Source organism: Talpa europaea, assembly GCF_964194135.1.
Source record: "Talpa europaea genome assembly, chromosome: 13".
Lineage (NCBI taxonomy): Eukaryota > Metazoa > Chordata > Mammalia > Eulipotyphla > Talpidae > Talpa > Talpa europaea.
The window spans coordinates 11,583,988-11,599,484 of record NC_140080.1 but is presented as its reverse complement, the minus strand read 5'-3'; the positions used below and the strand labels follow the sequence as shown (position 1 = coordinate 11,599,484).

General features: G+C 41.5%; 1 protein-coding gene across 1 annotated transcript in view; it reads left to right on the top strand.

Annotated features, from left to right (window-relative positions):
* Window positions 1–302: 302 nt before the first annotated feature.
* PDE5A (phosphodiesterase 5A) overlaps window positions 303–15,497 on the top strand; it is a gene marked incomplete at both ends in the record, with an annotated part of 113,575 nt that continues 98,380 nt past the window's right edge. Inside the window, one exon of the mRNA XM_084252122.1 lies at window positions 303–412. Coding sequence (XP_084108248.1) covers window positions 303–412 — 110 coding nt within the window. The remainder of the gene's footprint in view (window positions 413–15,497) is intronic.

Sequence of the window (15,497 nt, the reverse complement as noted above, 5' to 3'; positions counted from 1 at the left end):
TGGCCACTGGGCTTCCGGAGAGCTGGCGGGTCACCCCAGCCGCCGCCTTGGAACCCGGGTGCCGGAGACCCTGCCGCAGCCGGCCCCCGCGCCACCCCGGGGAGGGCGCAGCCACCCCACCTGGGAACCCCGCGGACCTGGAGCGCAGGGGCGCAGCTGGAGGCTGGCCCGCTGCCGGAGCACCCCCGCTGGGAGCCAGAGAAGGGGGAGGGTCTCGAGGCAGAGTCCTGCCCCTCCCAGGGAGAGACCCCGGCTGGGGCAGAGGCGAGCGCCCGCCGGCGGCAGAGCGCACGGCGCGGGGCATGGAGCGCGCGGGGCAGCCGCAGCGGCCGCGGGACCAGGACTCGGTGGAAGCGTGGCTGGACGACCACTGGGACTTCACCTTCTCTTACTTTGTTAGGAAAGCCACCAGGTAAGCAGCGGACGGCGAAAGACCTGGGGTGGATCTCTGCTCCCTATGCAATGTTCCCCGGCCACCATGGAACCGCGTGCGTCCCCGGCCCTTGGCTCTGCCCGGGTCTCGGGTCCAGTCTCGGTGTATTGGTCTCGACTGGAGTCGACAAGCCCCAAGCGTCGGATTCGATCCCACTGGCTCACAGAGTTCAAATGCAAAAATGTGCGTGCCCACAACCCCAGCCGCCTTGGGGTTCCCTGGGAGCAAGATTCTTTTCAGACATCTGCGCTCCCGGGCCTTCCTCTAGCTCTCCTGCCGTCTCCAGGCTCCCCCCAAACTCCTTAGCGAAACCAAAACAGTTTGCGAGCCCCTTCCCTGCGGCTCCGGAAGCACCGTGTCCAACTCGGTCCCAGCGCTGCGCTCCTCCCCCGTGCGCCCACGTCCCGGCCCTGGCGGGGCGGGGAAGCCGGGGATGGGGCGAGACCACGAGGACGCCCCAAGGCTGCAACATGCCGGAGCCTTCCCAGAGTGAGTGCCGTAGCCTCCTGCCCCCTTGGGTCCCCTGATTGTCCCGCGCGCCTCCTGCGCCCCAGGCGGCGCCTCGGAAAGGGCTGCGAGGTGGGGCTCGCGGCGCGCACACAAAGGGTGCGGGGAAGGCGCGAGGGGAGCGACCCGGACCCTGAGGGGTGGCGGGTCCCGCTTGGCCCCAGCCGACCCCAGAGGCCAGTTTTTCCTGGTCCGGAGCCAGGCACCCGGGCGGAGGGCTGGGAGGAGCTGGCCTGACCTTTGGGAGGCGGGGGCGCAACGGGAACTCGGGGCGCGCGTGGGAACCGCTCACCCGAGAGTTGGGGAGGACTTGAGGCTGGAGCCCGGGGACGCGGAGGGTGGGGCGGAGAGTGCGCGTCAGGCGGGTTTCCCAGAGCCCGAGTTGGTGTGATGCCCGGGCAGGGCTGCTGCGCGCATCGCGGGTGACTCTGGGGCGCGTCCCTTTGGAGAAGCGGCCGGAACCCGCCGCCGGCTCCGGGCAGTGGCCGTGGGGCGGCCGGCGCTGGCCGCTGGGGCAGTCAGGGAGGCGCGCGCTGGGCGGTGATGGTGAGGGAGCCCGGGGCCGGGGCTGGGCGCTGGGCTTCCACCGGCCCGCGCGCACCTCTGCCCGGCGCTCCCCGCCAGGGGGCGGCGCAGCTTGGGGCGAGCGGGCGGCAGCGCGGCGGTGGGGGCCCGCGGGGAGCCGGCTCCCAGTCGCCCGCCTCACCTGGGCACGTCCTCGCCCCCTGCGCCTCCGGGAGTCCACGGTCGTCCGCGGCCGCGTGATCTGCACCTGGAAACCCCCACCTTTGCTATGTTGCCCTTTGGAGACAAAACAAGGTACTTTCTTGGGCATCTACCTCTTGCCCCTTCCTCGGGGGCGCGGCGGGGACCCCGGGGGTGCGGGTGAGGGAGCTTGGGGTCACCCCAGCGGTGCGAGGTCTCCGTGCCAGTGAAGTGGGTGGCATTTTTTGTCTTCCTTTACTTTCTCGTGGATGGAGTACTTTGGGGGTTTTTTAAAACCCCGATTCTCCTAAGGAAGGAACGGCCAGAGTTGGTGTCGATGGTGTTCCTCTTTGGCGGGTTTGCTTTGTTTTGTTTTGTTTTATTTTGTTTTGACCAAGGCAACTCTTTTTGGGGATAAAACTTATCTCTGGGTAATTCCTCTGCCTTCCTGTTAAAATCCTTTTCCTCCGCTTTTGCCATTTTCACGATTCTAAACCTGGAGCCATCAGAGGATAAACCTCGCAAGGAAAGTGGCTTCTTTTCAAAGGCACTTTTCTGCGAGTTAGGGCTGAGATACTAAAGCATCAAAGTCGGTGGTGATTATCGATCGTGCAGGGCGCACGGTTTTAGGGGTGCTACTGTGGGGCACTCTGTCCGGTCTCCTTCTACCTTTCGCCCTCCTGCAATTAGAGCGCACGAAGGGGAGTGGGTAGAGCCCTGGGGTAATTTTTTAAGAGGGTGTGTGTGGGTTAGTATTTGGAGTTGTCGTGTAAGGCACATTCACAGTTCAAAGGAAAAAAAAAGTTGTTTCTTTCATAATTCGTCTTAAATAGCCTTTTTTTCTTTTTTTCTTCCCTCTCCCTTTCAAGACTTAAACTTGGGTTTGTTTGGTGGTAGTTTTTAACCATTCATACATAAGAACACCTCGCTTTTAGTGCCTTTCGAAACATTGAAAGTATAGTCACATTTTATGGGGGAATATATTGAAAGTATTAAGTTACATTTCTTTTCATACTACTTTTTCACCCAAGTGGCATAGTATCAAAATCCTGATTCTTAAAAATTATGCTGTGTAGTATAGAATTGAGATCATTGAGATTTGGTAGGAAGACTTTTCATTTAGGGATTTTTTTTTAAAAGAGTTATTTATGCATACAAGAACTGGGGTACAGGCCAGAGGTGGGGGGGGGCGTTGAGAGGATTCACCAGAGACAGAGTGGGGAGCAGAACAGGCAGACTGACCTAAGTACACTACTGAGGGGAGCAGTGGGTGAGACAAGAGAGGTCTGCTGTGCCATGTGGGCAGCTCCCTGGCTGGGGATTGAACTCCTGCTGCAGTGGCTGCGAACAGCTTCATAGGTTGGATCTTAACCCCTTGTGCCACCAGGGAGGCCCCATTAAGGATTTTTATATTATAGTTGATGTTGACAGGAGAAGGAACACTTTCTATGGTGTGTGTGTGTGTGTGTGTGTGTGTGTGTGTGGAATTTTTGTTGAAGATCAGTTGAAAAATGAAAGTAGAAAATATTTTGAAGTAGTGCAGGTCCTCAATTTTAGGACTTATAAAGTACTGAACGTTGTCAGTGGAATGACTATAAGCTAAGACTTGTGTACAATCAGAGGTTCTTCAGGAAGCAATGTTACACTTTTGAGTTTATATTTGGTGGCATTATCTGGAAACTTAAAATAAGAATGAGAGTCTGGACATTAGTTGATGATGATAAAAATGTCAAACTGTTCAACTCTCTGTGATGCACAGGTTGTGGTAAAAAAAAAATACTGCAAACCTTTTAACTTTACAGCTAGAAAACATTTTTTAATGTAGAAACTCACAGTACTTTGTGTTTTCCCGTTATTTTACACTTCAAATTGTAAAGTGAATACTGTATGTGATTCAGAAGACCCACGAGACAAAATAGTTGTATAGAGGCATCTGACACGTTTTAAGATTTAGAACACATTTGGATTCACTTGGATTGGCCATCTGTGCTGTACACAGGCTTACTGATGGAGCTGCTCTGCGTTCTTCGATTTAATTGTTGTTGTTTAACACTCATGCATATTTCTCTGTCCTCTCCCTAGACTGAAGGATCTGTACTCACTAGTAGCCACTGAACAACATGCAAATTTTGGCATAAAATCTCATGTAGACACCTATGAGTTGTGGTTGACCTTGAAAGCAGTTTTGCTGTCAGATTGCATTGTGTCCTGCAACTGTCTTCAAATAGGGAGTGCAGCATTTCGTTAAAAACTGTGGCTTGGAACTGGGAAATAGATGGTTTTTAGTCATCAAAACCTGTCTATGTGAATTTGAGAGTGTCAGCTGAACGAGCATAGCATGGGCCATTGGCCTATCTACAAACTAAAGAAATCCCCCGACAACCCTTACCCAACCCTGCTATTCTAGGTAACTTTGAAATCCTCACACTGTGTTAATGAAGGGCTCTAATGCTAATGCACGTGCAAATGAAGCTTTCCTGGTGCTAATGTCACTTTAACAGCTGTTGTTATTCTTGATGGTAAATTAGCATAATGTTACCTTTCTTCAGTTACTGTGGGTGATGTTTTCGATCACTTAGCATTGCAGGACAACTGATTGACATTTTACTGCATTGTTTTTTAAGAGGCAAAAGCTTGTATTTGGCATGTACTCAAAATAGGAGATAGCAACAGAGGAGGAGATTTTATGACTGCTTGGATCAAAGTCCAGAAACAGAAGTTTTACACTCTCATGTAGTTTTAGATGGTCGACTTTTTATTTGACACTGCAGAGCTTTGCTGGACAAGTTAATGTTCCAGGTCCCGTGTTTGGGTCTCTTTCGTTTTTAATTTTTTCATCTCTAAAAGCTATCACATTTTTATTTTCAAGATATTTATATTAAAATCTAATGATGGATATAAAATAAACAGCGCTATTTACTCTGAAAGTGATTGTTTCTATAGTTACATAGGAATATAAACTTTTCACAATATTCGAACATATGGTTTCTGATGCTTATTTTTTTAAGCCGTCACTAGTGTTGAAGATCGTAAAACCCTGGGGGCGCTGACTCAGCCTGACTTTGATATTGTTTGTAATATTTTTATTAGGGGGTAATTTTGGTATAGCGATAACTTTTTTCCCTTGATTTGTTTATAACCAGGGTCCCATAGCCAGCTGTAAGCTGCCTGCTTGCACTCTAAAAATACTCATGTGAATTATATACTCCCCTCCTGGCTGCATCTGTAAGTGTCTGCAATGAGGCTTCTTATTGCTCTTCTTGTGTTCTTGAGATTTCTAGCTTAGATATGTTCTAGAGTCTGCATACAAGATCACTAGTCCTAAAAATGTAGAATTAATGCAGTAGCAGTTAGTGATCGATGGATCAGTATTGTGAAATAAATCTAGTTGCTGAGTATAACAAATTTAGATAGGCTTGTAGCTTTTTTCCCTCCAGTTTGTGATCTAAAGATCTACAGAACTTGCCAAGATTATGTTTTCACAAGATCATGTTCACATCTTTCAGAAGATCGTGTGTTGAGCACCTCACGATGGTTTTCAGCGTTTTGATTATGTTGTACTATATATTTTCCTTTTGAACTTAGTATACCTCAATAGGTGATTGACTCTGGATGCTCATGTCAGTTATTTTAAGATATTTGGAACTCTTCATATTTTGTAGGTAAACCTTCACCCTTGCCTAAGTACGGAAAATGCATCTTACGAAGGTGCTCCTCCTTCTTCAAGATTTGAAATACGATTAACTTAGAACTTTGCTGAAAGTGCATTTTAATAACACCCAGGAAAGATTTCTTTGCTAATTGAAAAGGCTTAGAACTTAAATAGAACTGCTTAGTATTTATTACTTTATCCCCCAAATGTTTTCTAACCTGATAACTTATTAAACCTATAGCTGTTGTGTCAGGTAGAATTATTTTTTGTGCTGAGCTGATTGTAAGATTGAAAACTGCTTCCTAGCATGAAAAACTTTAGTATGGAATGCAGGACAATTAAATAAGTCCCTGAGTTGACTGATAATAGAGGATTAAAAATGATTAATTTCTGAATTTAGGATGCAGACTGGCTTCTGACTTTGCAGGACTTCCTATGAAATTCATTTAGCTGGACAAATGCAGATTCAGTTGACTAGTGTCACAGCTGATTGATGTGGCCTTGGAAATGTCGTATTATATCAGGTTCTCAGTAAAAAGTAGCCATAAGCCACATACCTAGGAATAAAAATTGAGGAAAGTCTTCCCACATGAGTCATTCTTTTGATATTTAGCTCTGTAATCTTATTTATTGACTTGGTATTCTCATTTTATTTTGAATTATATATATGTAATTATATGTCATATATAATATATAATCATATATTATATTTTAATATATTTTATAAGCATATATAATATAATAATATATGATAATATAATACATAATATATGATTATATATAATTATTATACATAACATATAATAATATATAGTATATGATATAATGTATAATGTGTATTATATGTGATCATATATTAATATATACAGTAAATTATATATACTCACAGTGTCAGTGCTTTATTCATTTTCTCTAACTGGTACAAAGTTATATTTGTTACCAGCCAAATGTTTAAGGCAGGAAAAACAAACTGCAAGTAAGTTCTTAAGAATCATTTTGCTAAGAATTACAGAAAACTGTTCAAAAGCCACTCAAGATATATATTTCTCTGGTTTTTAGCATGTAGTAACCTTTCTTTATACAGTCTCATGTGCCATTGTTAATCTATGTATTCTTTGATACTTTCCCCTTGATTCTGAATTTTAAGTTAAGATTAACTTTTTACAAGTAATTTCTGAATAATTATATTCCTCCTAAACTCAGTAGAGAAAAGATCCCTGTTAGATATTATAAACTTGCCGAAATTCTAAAAAATAAGAATCACCGTTTCTACTCTCTGTTAAGTAACTATGCTTAGGTTATGAGAGAAAAGATCCTCATCTTTTGAACTAACAAATATCAAAATACATATTAACACACAATCATTGAACTTAGAGATCATGTAGTTCAGTGTTTCTCAACTTAATAGACCCCTGTTACATTACAGTATTCTTGTTGATCTACAGCAGAGTAAGAAGAAAGCTTTTGGTCATGAGTGACAGAAATCCAACTTGAACTCTCTCACAAGTGACATATATAATTGAAGTACCAGAAGCTTTGGATACCTATTAAATTGAGTTGAGCGATAATTGCATCAAGTTATCTGTGCACCCATGTATATATCTGTCATTCTTTCCATCTGCCTAGCCTTTCTTCCATCCACCCATCCACCCACCCACCCACCCACCTACCCACCCATCCATCCATCCATCCACTCACCCACCTACCCACCCACCCACCCATCCACCCACTCACCACCTACCTACCCAGCCATCCATCTACCCACCCTCCTACCTATCCATCCACCCATCCACCCACCCATCCAACCACCACCTACCCATCCATCCACCCACCCACCCACCTACCTATCAATCCACCCATCCATCCACCCATCCATCCACCCACCCACCTTCCAATCCATCCATCCATCCATCCATCCATCCATCCATCCATCCATCCATCCCTCCATCTTTGGCCCTCTCCTATGTTAACTTTATTCTCCTGCATGTTTTCTTCATGTGTGGAAATGTTACTTCCGGGAGGTGTATGTAGGTCTTAAACTTGTGATTTTGGAAATATGCTCTTGTATCCAGATCAGTCCCCTCAAAGTTACTTGGGCCTTGCTTGGGTCACATGTCTGTTCTGGACCCATCATTGTTTCCAGAAGAGTAAGTTTGTCTGATTACTTTGTTGGGACATGTAGCCTATAGTACAATGTGTCTTTGGGGAGGGGGAAATCCCCCAAGAAAGTGATAGGGCATACCCAGAAGTTGCATGTAGCTACCACACCTAGTGTTGACTTGCTTTTATTTTAATGTTACTTAAATGTGGAATTCTTAAGAGTTGGTATAATTGAATCACAATTATAGCATTTATGCAACTGGAGTAGCAAAATAAATTTATAAGTTGATTATGAATAAAATGATAAAACTCCAGCCAAATGCAAACTGACAGCACTCTTTAAATCACCCTTGCAAAGTGACTGCCCATGAAGGGTCTGGTGAGGTCAGCTGGTCTTTGCTGCACTTGCCCCGTGATGACTCCCTTCTCCCACTGGGTCTCTTTGTTTGAACAATCATGAAACTTTTATTCCTCTCACACAGCATTCCAGCTGTGGGGTTTTATTTGGTTTGCAAGTATATTGGCATTTTAGATCTACACTTCTTTTATTTTCTCTTTTTTTGTGGGGTCTTCCAGCAGCAGTATAGTTGTAAATGTAAATATAAGCTGAAGCTGCAGGACAGTACTTGGTTAGGAAGTCGTCGTCTTAGCCATTTATATCAGATGTCTCACTTTCTTTTTTTTTACTTTGTCATCAGTGTGAAAACACGAAGTTATAACATCTTCATAGAAAAATGCAGTTTCAAAACATACTGTTTTAGACTCTTAGAGCTTCTCATACCTTAGACTGAAAAATACAGCCGAGTCCAGTTCCTCCCCGTCAAAGCTGCTGAGCCCGTATCAGTTTACTTGTTTATAGCCTCGATTTCAGTTGTTAGGTTTTCTTTCAAATATAAGTCAGTTTTCCTTTAAGGAGCATCTTTTTCCATGTGATTGTGAATGCATGGAAAATTACAAATCATGCCCCTTTCAAATATGAATGTAAATATGAATGCTTAACCATATCCAGCAATGCTGCATCTTACTTCCATTTGGAGGAAGCTCCTCAGATGTTTTCCTAGCTGGAGAAAAATGTGGAAATACTAAGTAGCTGTAGGCACAGCATTTATTTGCATACCCTGCCAGGGCCCAGTGAGCCAGTCACTGTGACATGAGAGCAGAGATTACTTTAAGATATCACTTGGAGGTGACCCAAGTCTCCTGTTTCAATTAGTACCCTGTTAGTACTTGTTCATCTTTTATTCATCTAAACCAGTGATTCTCACAGGGATGCTGTTGGCATTTGGTAGGGACACTTTTCCTGTTGTGAGAGGTTATTTAGCAAATTGCAGGATGTATAACATCCCAGGGCCCAACACACTGGTGACTAGGAGCGCCCCATCCCTGGGACACTTATTTCCAAATGACTCCAAAGGCTGGAACTGCTAATTGGCTGAAAGGCCCCGAATGGACCCATTAATGTTCCTCCTCTATGGTGGTGAGTGGCCCGGTAAGACAGATTTTAACCTGCAACCCAGAATCACCTCTTCCTACAAGTATCACCTTAGGTACTTCATTTACCCTTTGTGTAAAATGGAAACACTAGCAATGAATTTATAGACTTCTTAAGACATTAAAGGGAAATACTATGCATTTCCTTTCCTTTTGAGCAGTGATGCTTAGTAGTTTACTACTTTATCTTGAGAATTATCAGTGCCTTAAATATAATCATAATCTTTGGTAATCGCTCCCTTATGCTGGTAAGTGGAAATTAGATTGACAAAACTGTGATTCTATAGATGTTAAGTGGTTTTCTCATGTTTAGATGCATTTTTATTGAAATGGGAGTCCAGATACTGATTTTGTTCCCAGCTTTGCTATTAACCAACATTGTGACCAGCTTAAATTGATGACCCTTGATTTTAAAATGAGAGGGGGAAGGAAGTGGTGCAGAATTAAGGCCAAAAAATTCATAAATAAGCTTAAAAATCCCTCTCAGTTCTAAGAGTTCTTCATTCTCCCCAGGAGAGCAGAGTAACAGCTTCTAAGATTGAATAGTTTCCTTCTTTATTTTTTCAAATTGAGTAGTATATCCAGATCAAATTATACAAACAATGTAACTGAAGCTGTATAAAATTAGGATCCAAGAACAGGAAAAATACCTAATATTATATTTCATGAGAGTTATTTTATTTGTTCCCTCTGGATAATTTTAGCAGATTTCTGTGAAAATTATCAACGAATCCTTTCCCCACAGAAAAATACTGCAGTGTTTGTAATTCTGGTATTAATGATTAATTCACATGACTAATGAAATAAAACATTGGAGGGAAAGAAAAAGGGATGATGTTTTCACAGTAGACTTAAAAACATGAAAATGCATTATGTTGTGTGGCTCACTCAGGGCCTGTAACTTTCACACTGTTAGAAGCACCCTGCAAATCTCTGCAAACATCAGCACTCAAAGGCACTTAATGTGTTGCCATCCCACAGTGAATGTCCTTAGAAAATTCCCCCATTCAGCCCCATTGAACTGAGATAATATTGCTATGATTTTCATCATAGGTAATCATTGTATATTTTCTACCATTTCAAATAAGTGCTTTTGAGCTAGTTGCTTATGTAGCAACTGCAACATCTTCATATGCTGTAGATGCCTACTGCATACATTCTTTTTATTTTTATAAAAATTACTATTTTTAAGATATATATATATACATTTGCTGTTTGAATAATTTGAAAATAGTTATCTGTCACATATTTCAACACCATGTACCAGGCCCTATGCTATCACTTAATATTCATCATTCCCTTTAATTATTTCAGAACCTTAAGAGTTAGTGTCATTATCTCCATTTTATAGAGAAAGCAAATAATATACTTAAGTCTTACTGTTAGAAATACACCATTGGAAACCTAAGTCTCCCACCTGGGACCCTGAACTGACAAGCTCTCCTGAAGTTCAGGGTCAGTATTAATGATTTTGTCCCCAACTTTGCAATTAACCAATTGTGACCAGCTTATCCATAGATTTAATGTGATGGAAAAGCCAACTCAAAAAGAGGTTAAAGTTTCTCCTAGAGCCTCTTCATCCACAAGCACATTACTAAATGATGTGCCTAGAGACTTTGTCCAAGTAGATTTAGTTTCCATATATAATTTTAGGGCATAAAAAGTGGGAACTCTCAAACGACATTTTAAAATAGAGTGGCTGAAAATTCAGGTACTAGACCATTACAATTATATTTTTAGTATTAGAACTCCTATAGTGTACGTATGGTATTTTCAAAGAATCCTTTAATACAAGAATTTAGGCAAGAGTACAACAAAACCCTTGTTAGTTTTTTTCCTTCTTTTTCCTTTTCTAGATGCCAAGAAATATTCTATGAAACTTACACAATGTATTTTGATTATTTTTCCCATTCAAGACATCTGGAATATTGAATATTTGTTTTAAGGCATTTCTATCTCTTTTAAGATTCATTTGTAATATGAGTTAATGGTTCAGTTACTGCTGCATGGAGCCCATGATGGCACGGGGTGGGGTGTGTGTGTGTGTGTGTGTGTGTGTGTGTGTGTGTGTAAGTAATGCTGTGTGAGAGCTTGTATCCCTCTGGTCAAATTTTAATACTTGTGGAGGCATTAAGAAGCTGTAACTAAGCTAGATTAGTGGAAAATTTCTAAAACAGTGTCTATAAATGGTAGTTTTCTTTCCTTTGATAGTTTTATAATAATCTTGAGTAAAATGGAAAATTGAAAAGGGGGAAAGTTTTTTTTTCTAGAGAATATTACTAATCAATTTATAAATATCTAAGAAAGTGTGAGATGAAGTAGCTCCAGTTATGCAAAACTTAAACCTCTTTTTTTAAAAAAAGGTTTAACTAGGCTACACCATTAAATTTACTACTGCTGCATACCAGTAAATTTAATCCCGTTAAATTTGATCATTAACTTAATTGACTATCATTTTTAAGACTGTGGCACACTTTACATAAACTTTAAAAATATGACCAGGGAGAATAAATGGAATGAAATACCTGGCACTTTATTTCTGTCTAGTGTATGATTTTGATGAAATAAACTTTGTTTCTACCATTACTTAAAAAAAAAAAAATGAGAATACCCTGCAAGCTACCTAACCCCCAGAAATTCCTTTGATCTTTTTTATCACTCACAAATGAATTTATTCATTCTTCTGTATATTACTAAAAACACAAAATGTCCGATACTGAAAATGTCAGCTCAGCCTCTCCTGTAGCAATTGCTAGAACCCAGGCTGCCCGGACTATTGAGGGCATGAACTCATTTCATTTGTTTAGGGTGCTCCACCCACGTTATAACATCATCTTGAAGCGTGCAGTGCTGTTAACGCTCTCCTGGAGGCTCATGAAATCAGGATGTGTTAACCATTATTTTTTGTGACACTGATGTTTATATTAAATCGTCACGTGAGCTGTTTCAATCGCAAGCATCTTCCCTAAAATAGAATATTAAGACAATACACTGCTGATTGGATTCATTGTTTTAAAGGAATACCTGTACCCCTATGTTTATTGCAGCACTATTTGTAATAGGTAAAACCTGGAAACAACCTAAATGCCCAAAAATAGATGACTGGATCAAGAAGATGTTGTAATAAACACAATGGAATATTACTCAGCAATCAAAAAAGATAAAATCATGCCATTAGCAACAACATGGATGGAACTAGAGGGGATTATGCTCAGTGAAATAAGTCAGAAGGAAAAAAGAAAAATGTCAGCTAGTTTCACTTATAGGAGGAATATAAGGGAACTGAATAAGACATGGGGGGGGGCGGAAATAATAACAGTACAAAACACAGCACAACAAAACAAAAACAAACAGACAATTATAAATCAGAGACACACTGCAGGAGAGGGAGGGAGGAGCACAGGGGACGGTGGTGATGGTGCACGGGTGCATTGGTGAAGGAAATGCAATGGGGACTACACCTGTGGGAGGGGGGGTAGGGACAAAAAAAAGCAAACATTGTTTAAAAAAGAACAATGATGTAATAAAAAAAAAATCATGATTTAAAAGTCCAGTCCCTTTGATGACTGCTCATGGCAAGTTTTTGGCAGCTTCCTTTTGGCTTCATTTCTATCTAATTAATATCTATCTTTGAGGTATATGATCAGTGTGGGGATGGACCTGTAGGGTGTCCTAGGTCGAGCATGTGTATATTCAAATTTCAAACCACAGGTGAATACATTCGTGTTACTGGAGAGGAATAACTCCCAGCACTGTCTCTTGGTATTCTCCAGAGCTTCTCAGGTCATGTTAAGACATATTGTACATGTTGAAACACAAAACTAAATTGAATTTACTCATTTCAAAAAGATTATATAATGCAACTCATTTATGAGGTAAGAAGTTTGGGGCGGGGAATAAAACAGGGAAATCAGTGGTGACTCGAGGATAATAAAATGCATCTAGCATGGAGAGAGCAAATGATGTGGACAGGATGGTGGACATCAGGCCCTGGTCATCGAGTATAAAGTCTTGACATTGATTTTTATTTTATCTCCCAAGGCCCTTGCTTTATTTTAAGTGTCTAGGAAGGGCCTGTTTGTTCTCGTTCATTCACTGCCTTGTAAAAGTTAAATCAACTTAGAGGTCAAGAGGGCCGTGGGACTGAGACTGCCCCTAGGTTTGCAGAGTCCTTGCCAGGGACATGCTCATCCGTGTTTGTATCACATCATTAGCGTTTGTATCAGAGAGTCAAGGTACCTTTTTGGGATTTGTGTCCATTTTGTTCGTTTTGCTCAGATGACTGTCTTGTGACTTAGATAGGACTTCGCTTGTGGCACCAGGAAGACAACCTTCTCCCCTTACTGTTTCTCTTATTCTCTTAGTGGAGTTTTATGAGGACGTAAACTACCATTGCTCCACCCCTAGCCCTTCATTTGCAGCGGAATAAGTACTAAGAGTTTAGGAGGTAGCAAAATATTAAATATATCAAAAAGATTTCTAAATGCATGCATTTTCTGCTTTGACTCTTGACTCCAACCTCATGGGGTGAGTGAATGGGTAAGGTCTAGCCCCAACTTAAACATGAGGAAGCTGAGGGACAAAAAAGTTGCCTGAGTTGACTGACTTAATGTTCCTCTCCTGGCCTAATGGGAACGTAAGCCGCGATGGGGTCTTCATCCCCACCCTGGCTTGTTTATACAGCTGCCCATTTCTACAAGTGAAGAACCTGAACTCTAGAGAAGTTACCTTTGGTTTGACCTCACACCTGTATCAGCTGTAGCAGGAGCTCGAATTATCTCCTGATGCTCAGTTGAGTATTCCTGACTTTATACCCTATTGAAGACAGGCCATACCTTGCACTTCATAAAGAAGTGAGAACAGGTGGTATTTTTCCCTTTTACATAGAGGATGAAATTGCATCTCAGAGGGAGAGCATAGTTTGCCACTGGTGACACACTGCATTGGTAACAAATGCTAAGGTTAGGTTAGAATTTAGGATTCATGGCTGAAACACACAGCCTCTTCATCTTTCATAGTCCCAAGAATTGTTAGGAGTTTATCATTGTCCCCTTTTTCAGCAAATGGCAGCTTGCTTTTTATCTCTGCTAAATATGTGGTGTGGTTTTGAGAGTAAAGTGGAAGAGCTTCATTTAAGAAGGAATTTCATGCCATACATTATTAATCAAAGACCCTATCAGGATTACCCTGTGGTTGTCTTTTGAGCTCTTTCAGTGATGAAATGAGTGCTAGGAATTTGTAAGCCTGGAACTTATGCTTAGAATCTCCCTTTTATTTGCTGTCTATCTGCCAAGAGTTTCAGTTGGGAAAAAAAAAATATGAAATGGATAGAATGGCCAGATAAAATATAGGACCCCCAGGTAGGAATTAAGGGCGTTTGGGTGGTGGGTGTGGTATAGTTACATACATCAGAGAAGGTGTAAACTTGTACCCCTAAATTATATTGTGTCATAAGCCAGCATTATCTCAATAAAAAGTAGTACATTTAAAAAAACTGAAATTTCCCCAAAATTCTTGAATTTCAGGTTCTACTTATCCTAAAAATTATTCATTGTTTATCTGAAACTCAAATTTCATGGGGTATTCTTTATCTTATTTGCTAAATCTAGCCCTCAGAATGATTCTTCTCTCAAACACATTTATTATGTGTTATTTTCACTGTGTTTAGATTTATAAAACATGTCATTTTTTTCCTCTCAAAGAACAAAGGTGTGGGATTCAGTCAGATTTTTTAAAGGACATTATTCTTTAGAGTCTTTTTCTTTGACTTCTTTGAGATGGTGTGTTTACCTTGGTGGTTCAGGGGACCATCTTTTTATAATCTAGGTGGAAAGAATGAAGTTAAGAGAATGTGTTATTATTTTTTCTTCTGAATAAGTGACCTTGTTCGCTCTACATTTCTCTATGGTTGAATTTGATTGTGACTCTCTGAGATACAACTAGAACTTATGGGGTGCCTTCTTCATGACAAGTTAATGTTCTGCTGGGTCAGAAGACTTGGAACAGGAAACCTGGACTTGGTTCCTGGTTTTTCTATGAAATAGCTGAATGTACTTGATTCAGCTATGTGATTTAGCATCTTGATTTAGAAAGTGGGATTGTTAATGCTTGCCCTACTAGGTTTAAATAAAAGAGTAGATATTTTTTTCCAGTATTGCTACCATAAATATTTTTCAAAAGTCCCACAGAGTCAAGGAAAAGAAAGTAGAGATCCTCTTCCGCGCCATGTAAGGGATTTGCCTTGTTGGACTTGTCCGCCAGGCTTTTAAAATCCCTCTGGAACTTTTTATTCTGATTATCTGACACATTTACCTTCTCCATATAGATCAGTTTGCATGCATTGACGTTTGACTTCATATGGCAGCAAAATCCAAAATGTATTTGAATTCTGAACTCAATATAAACTTCAGTTTGGGGAGCAGAGGTCACTTAAAGATTCATCTGGAGTTACTCATTACTATATTCGTGGTCCCCTATAGTGTCTGACATACTTCAAAGCCTGTACCTGAATAATTCATTTTAGAAAAAAGGACACAGGTGGGGCAGCTAGGACAGATGTTTAGTGGTACAAATTTGTAGTGAAGAGCAAATTAGTCTTAGATTAAATGC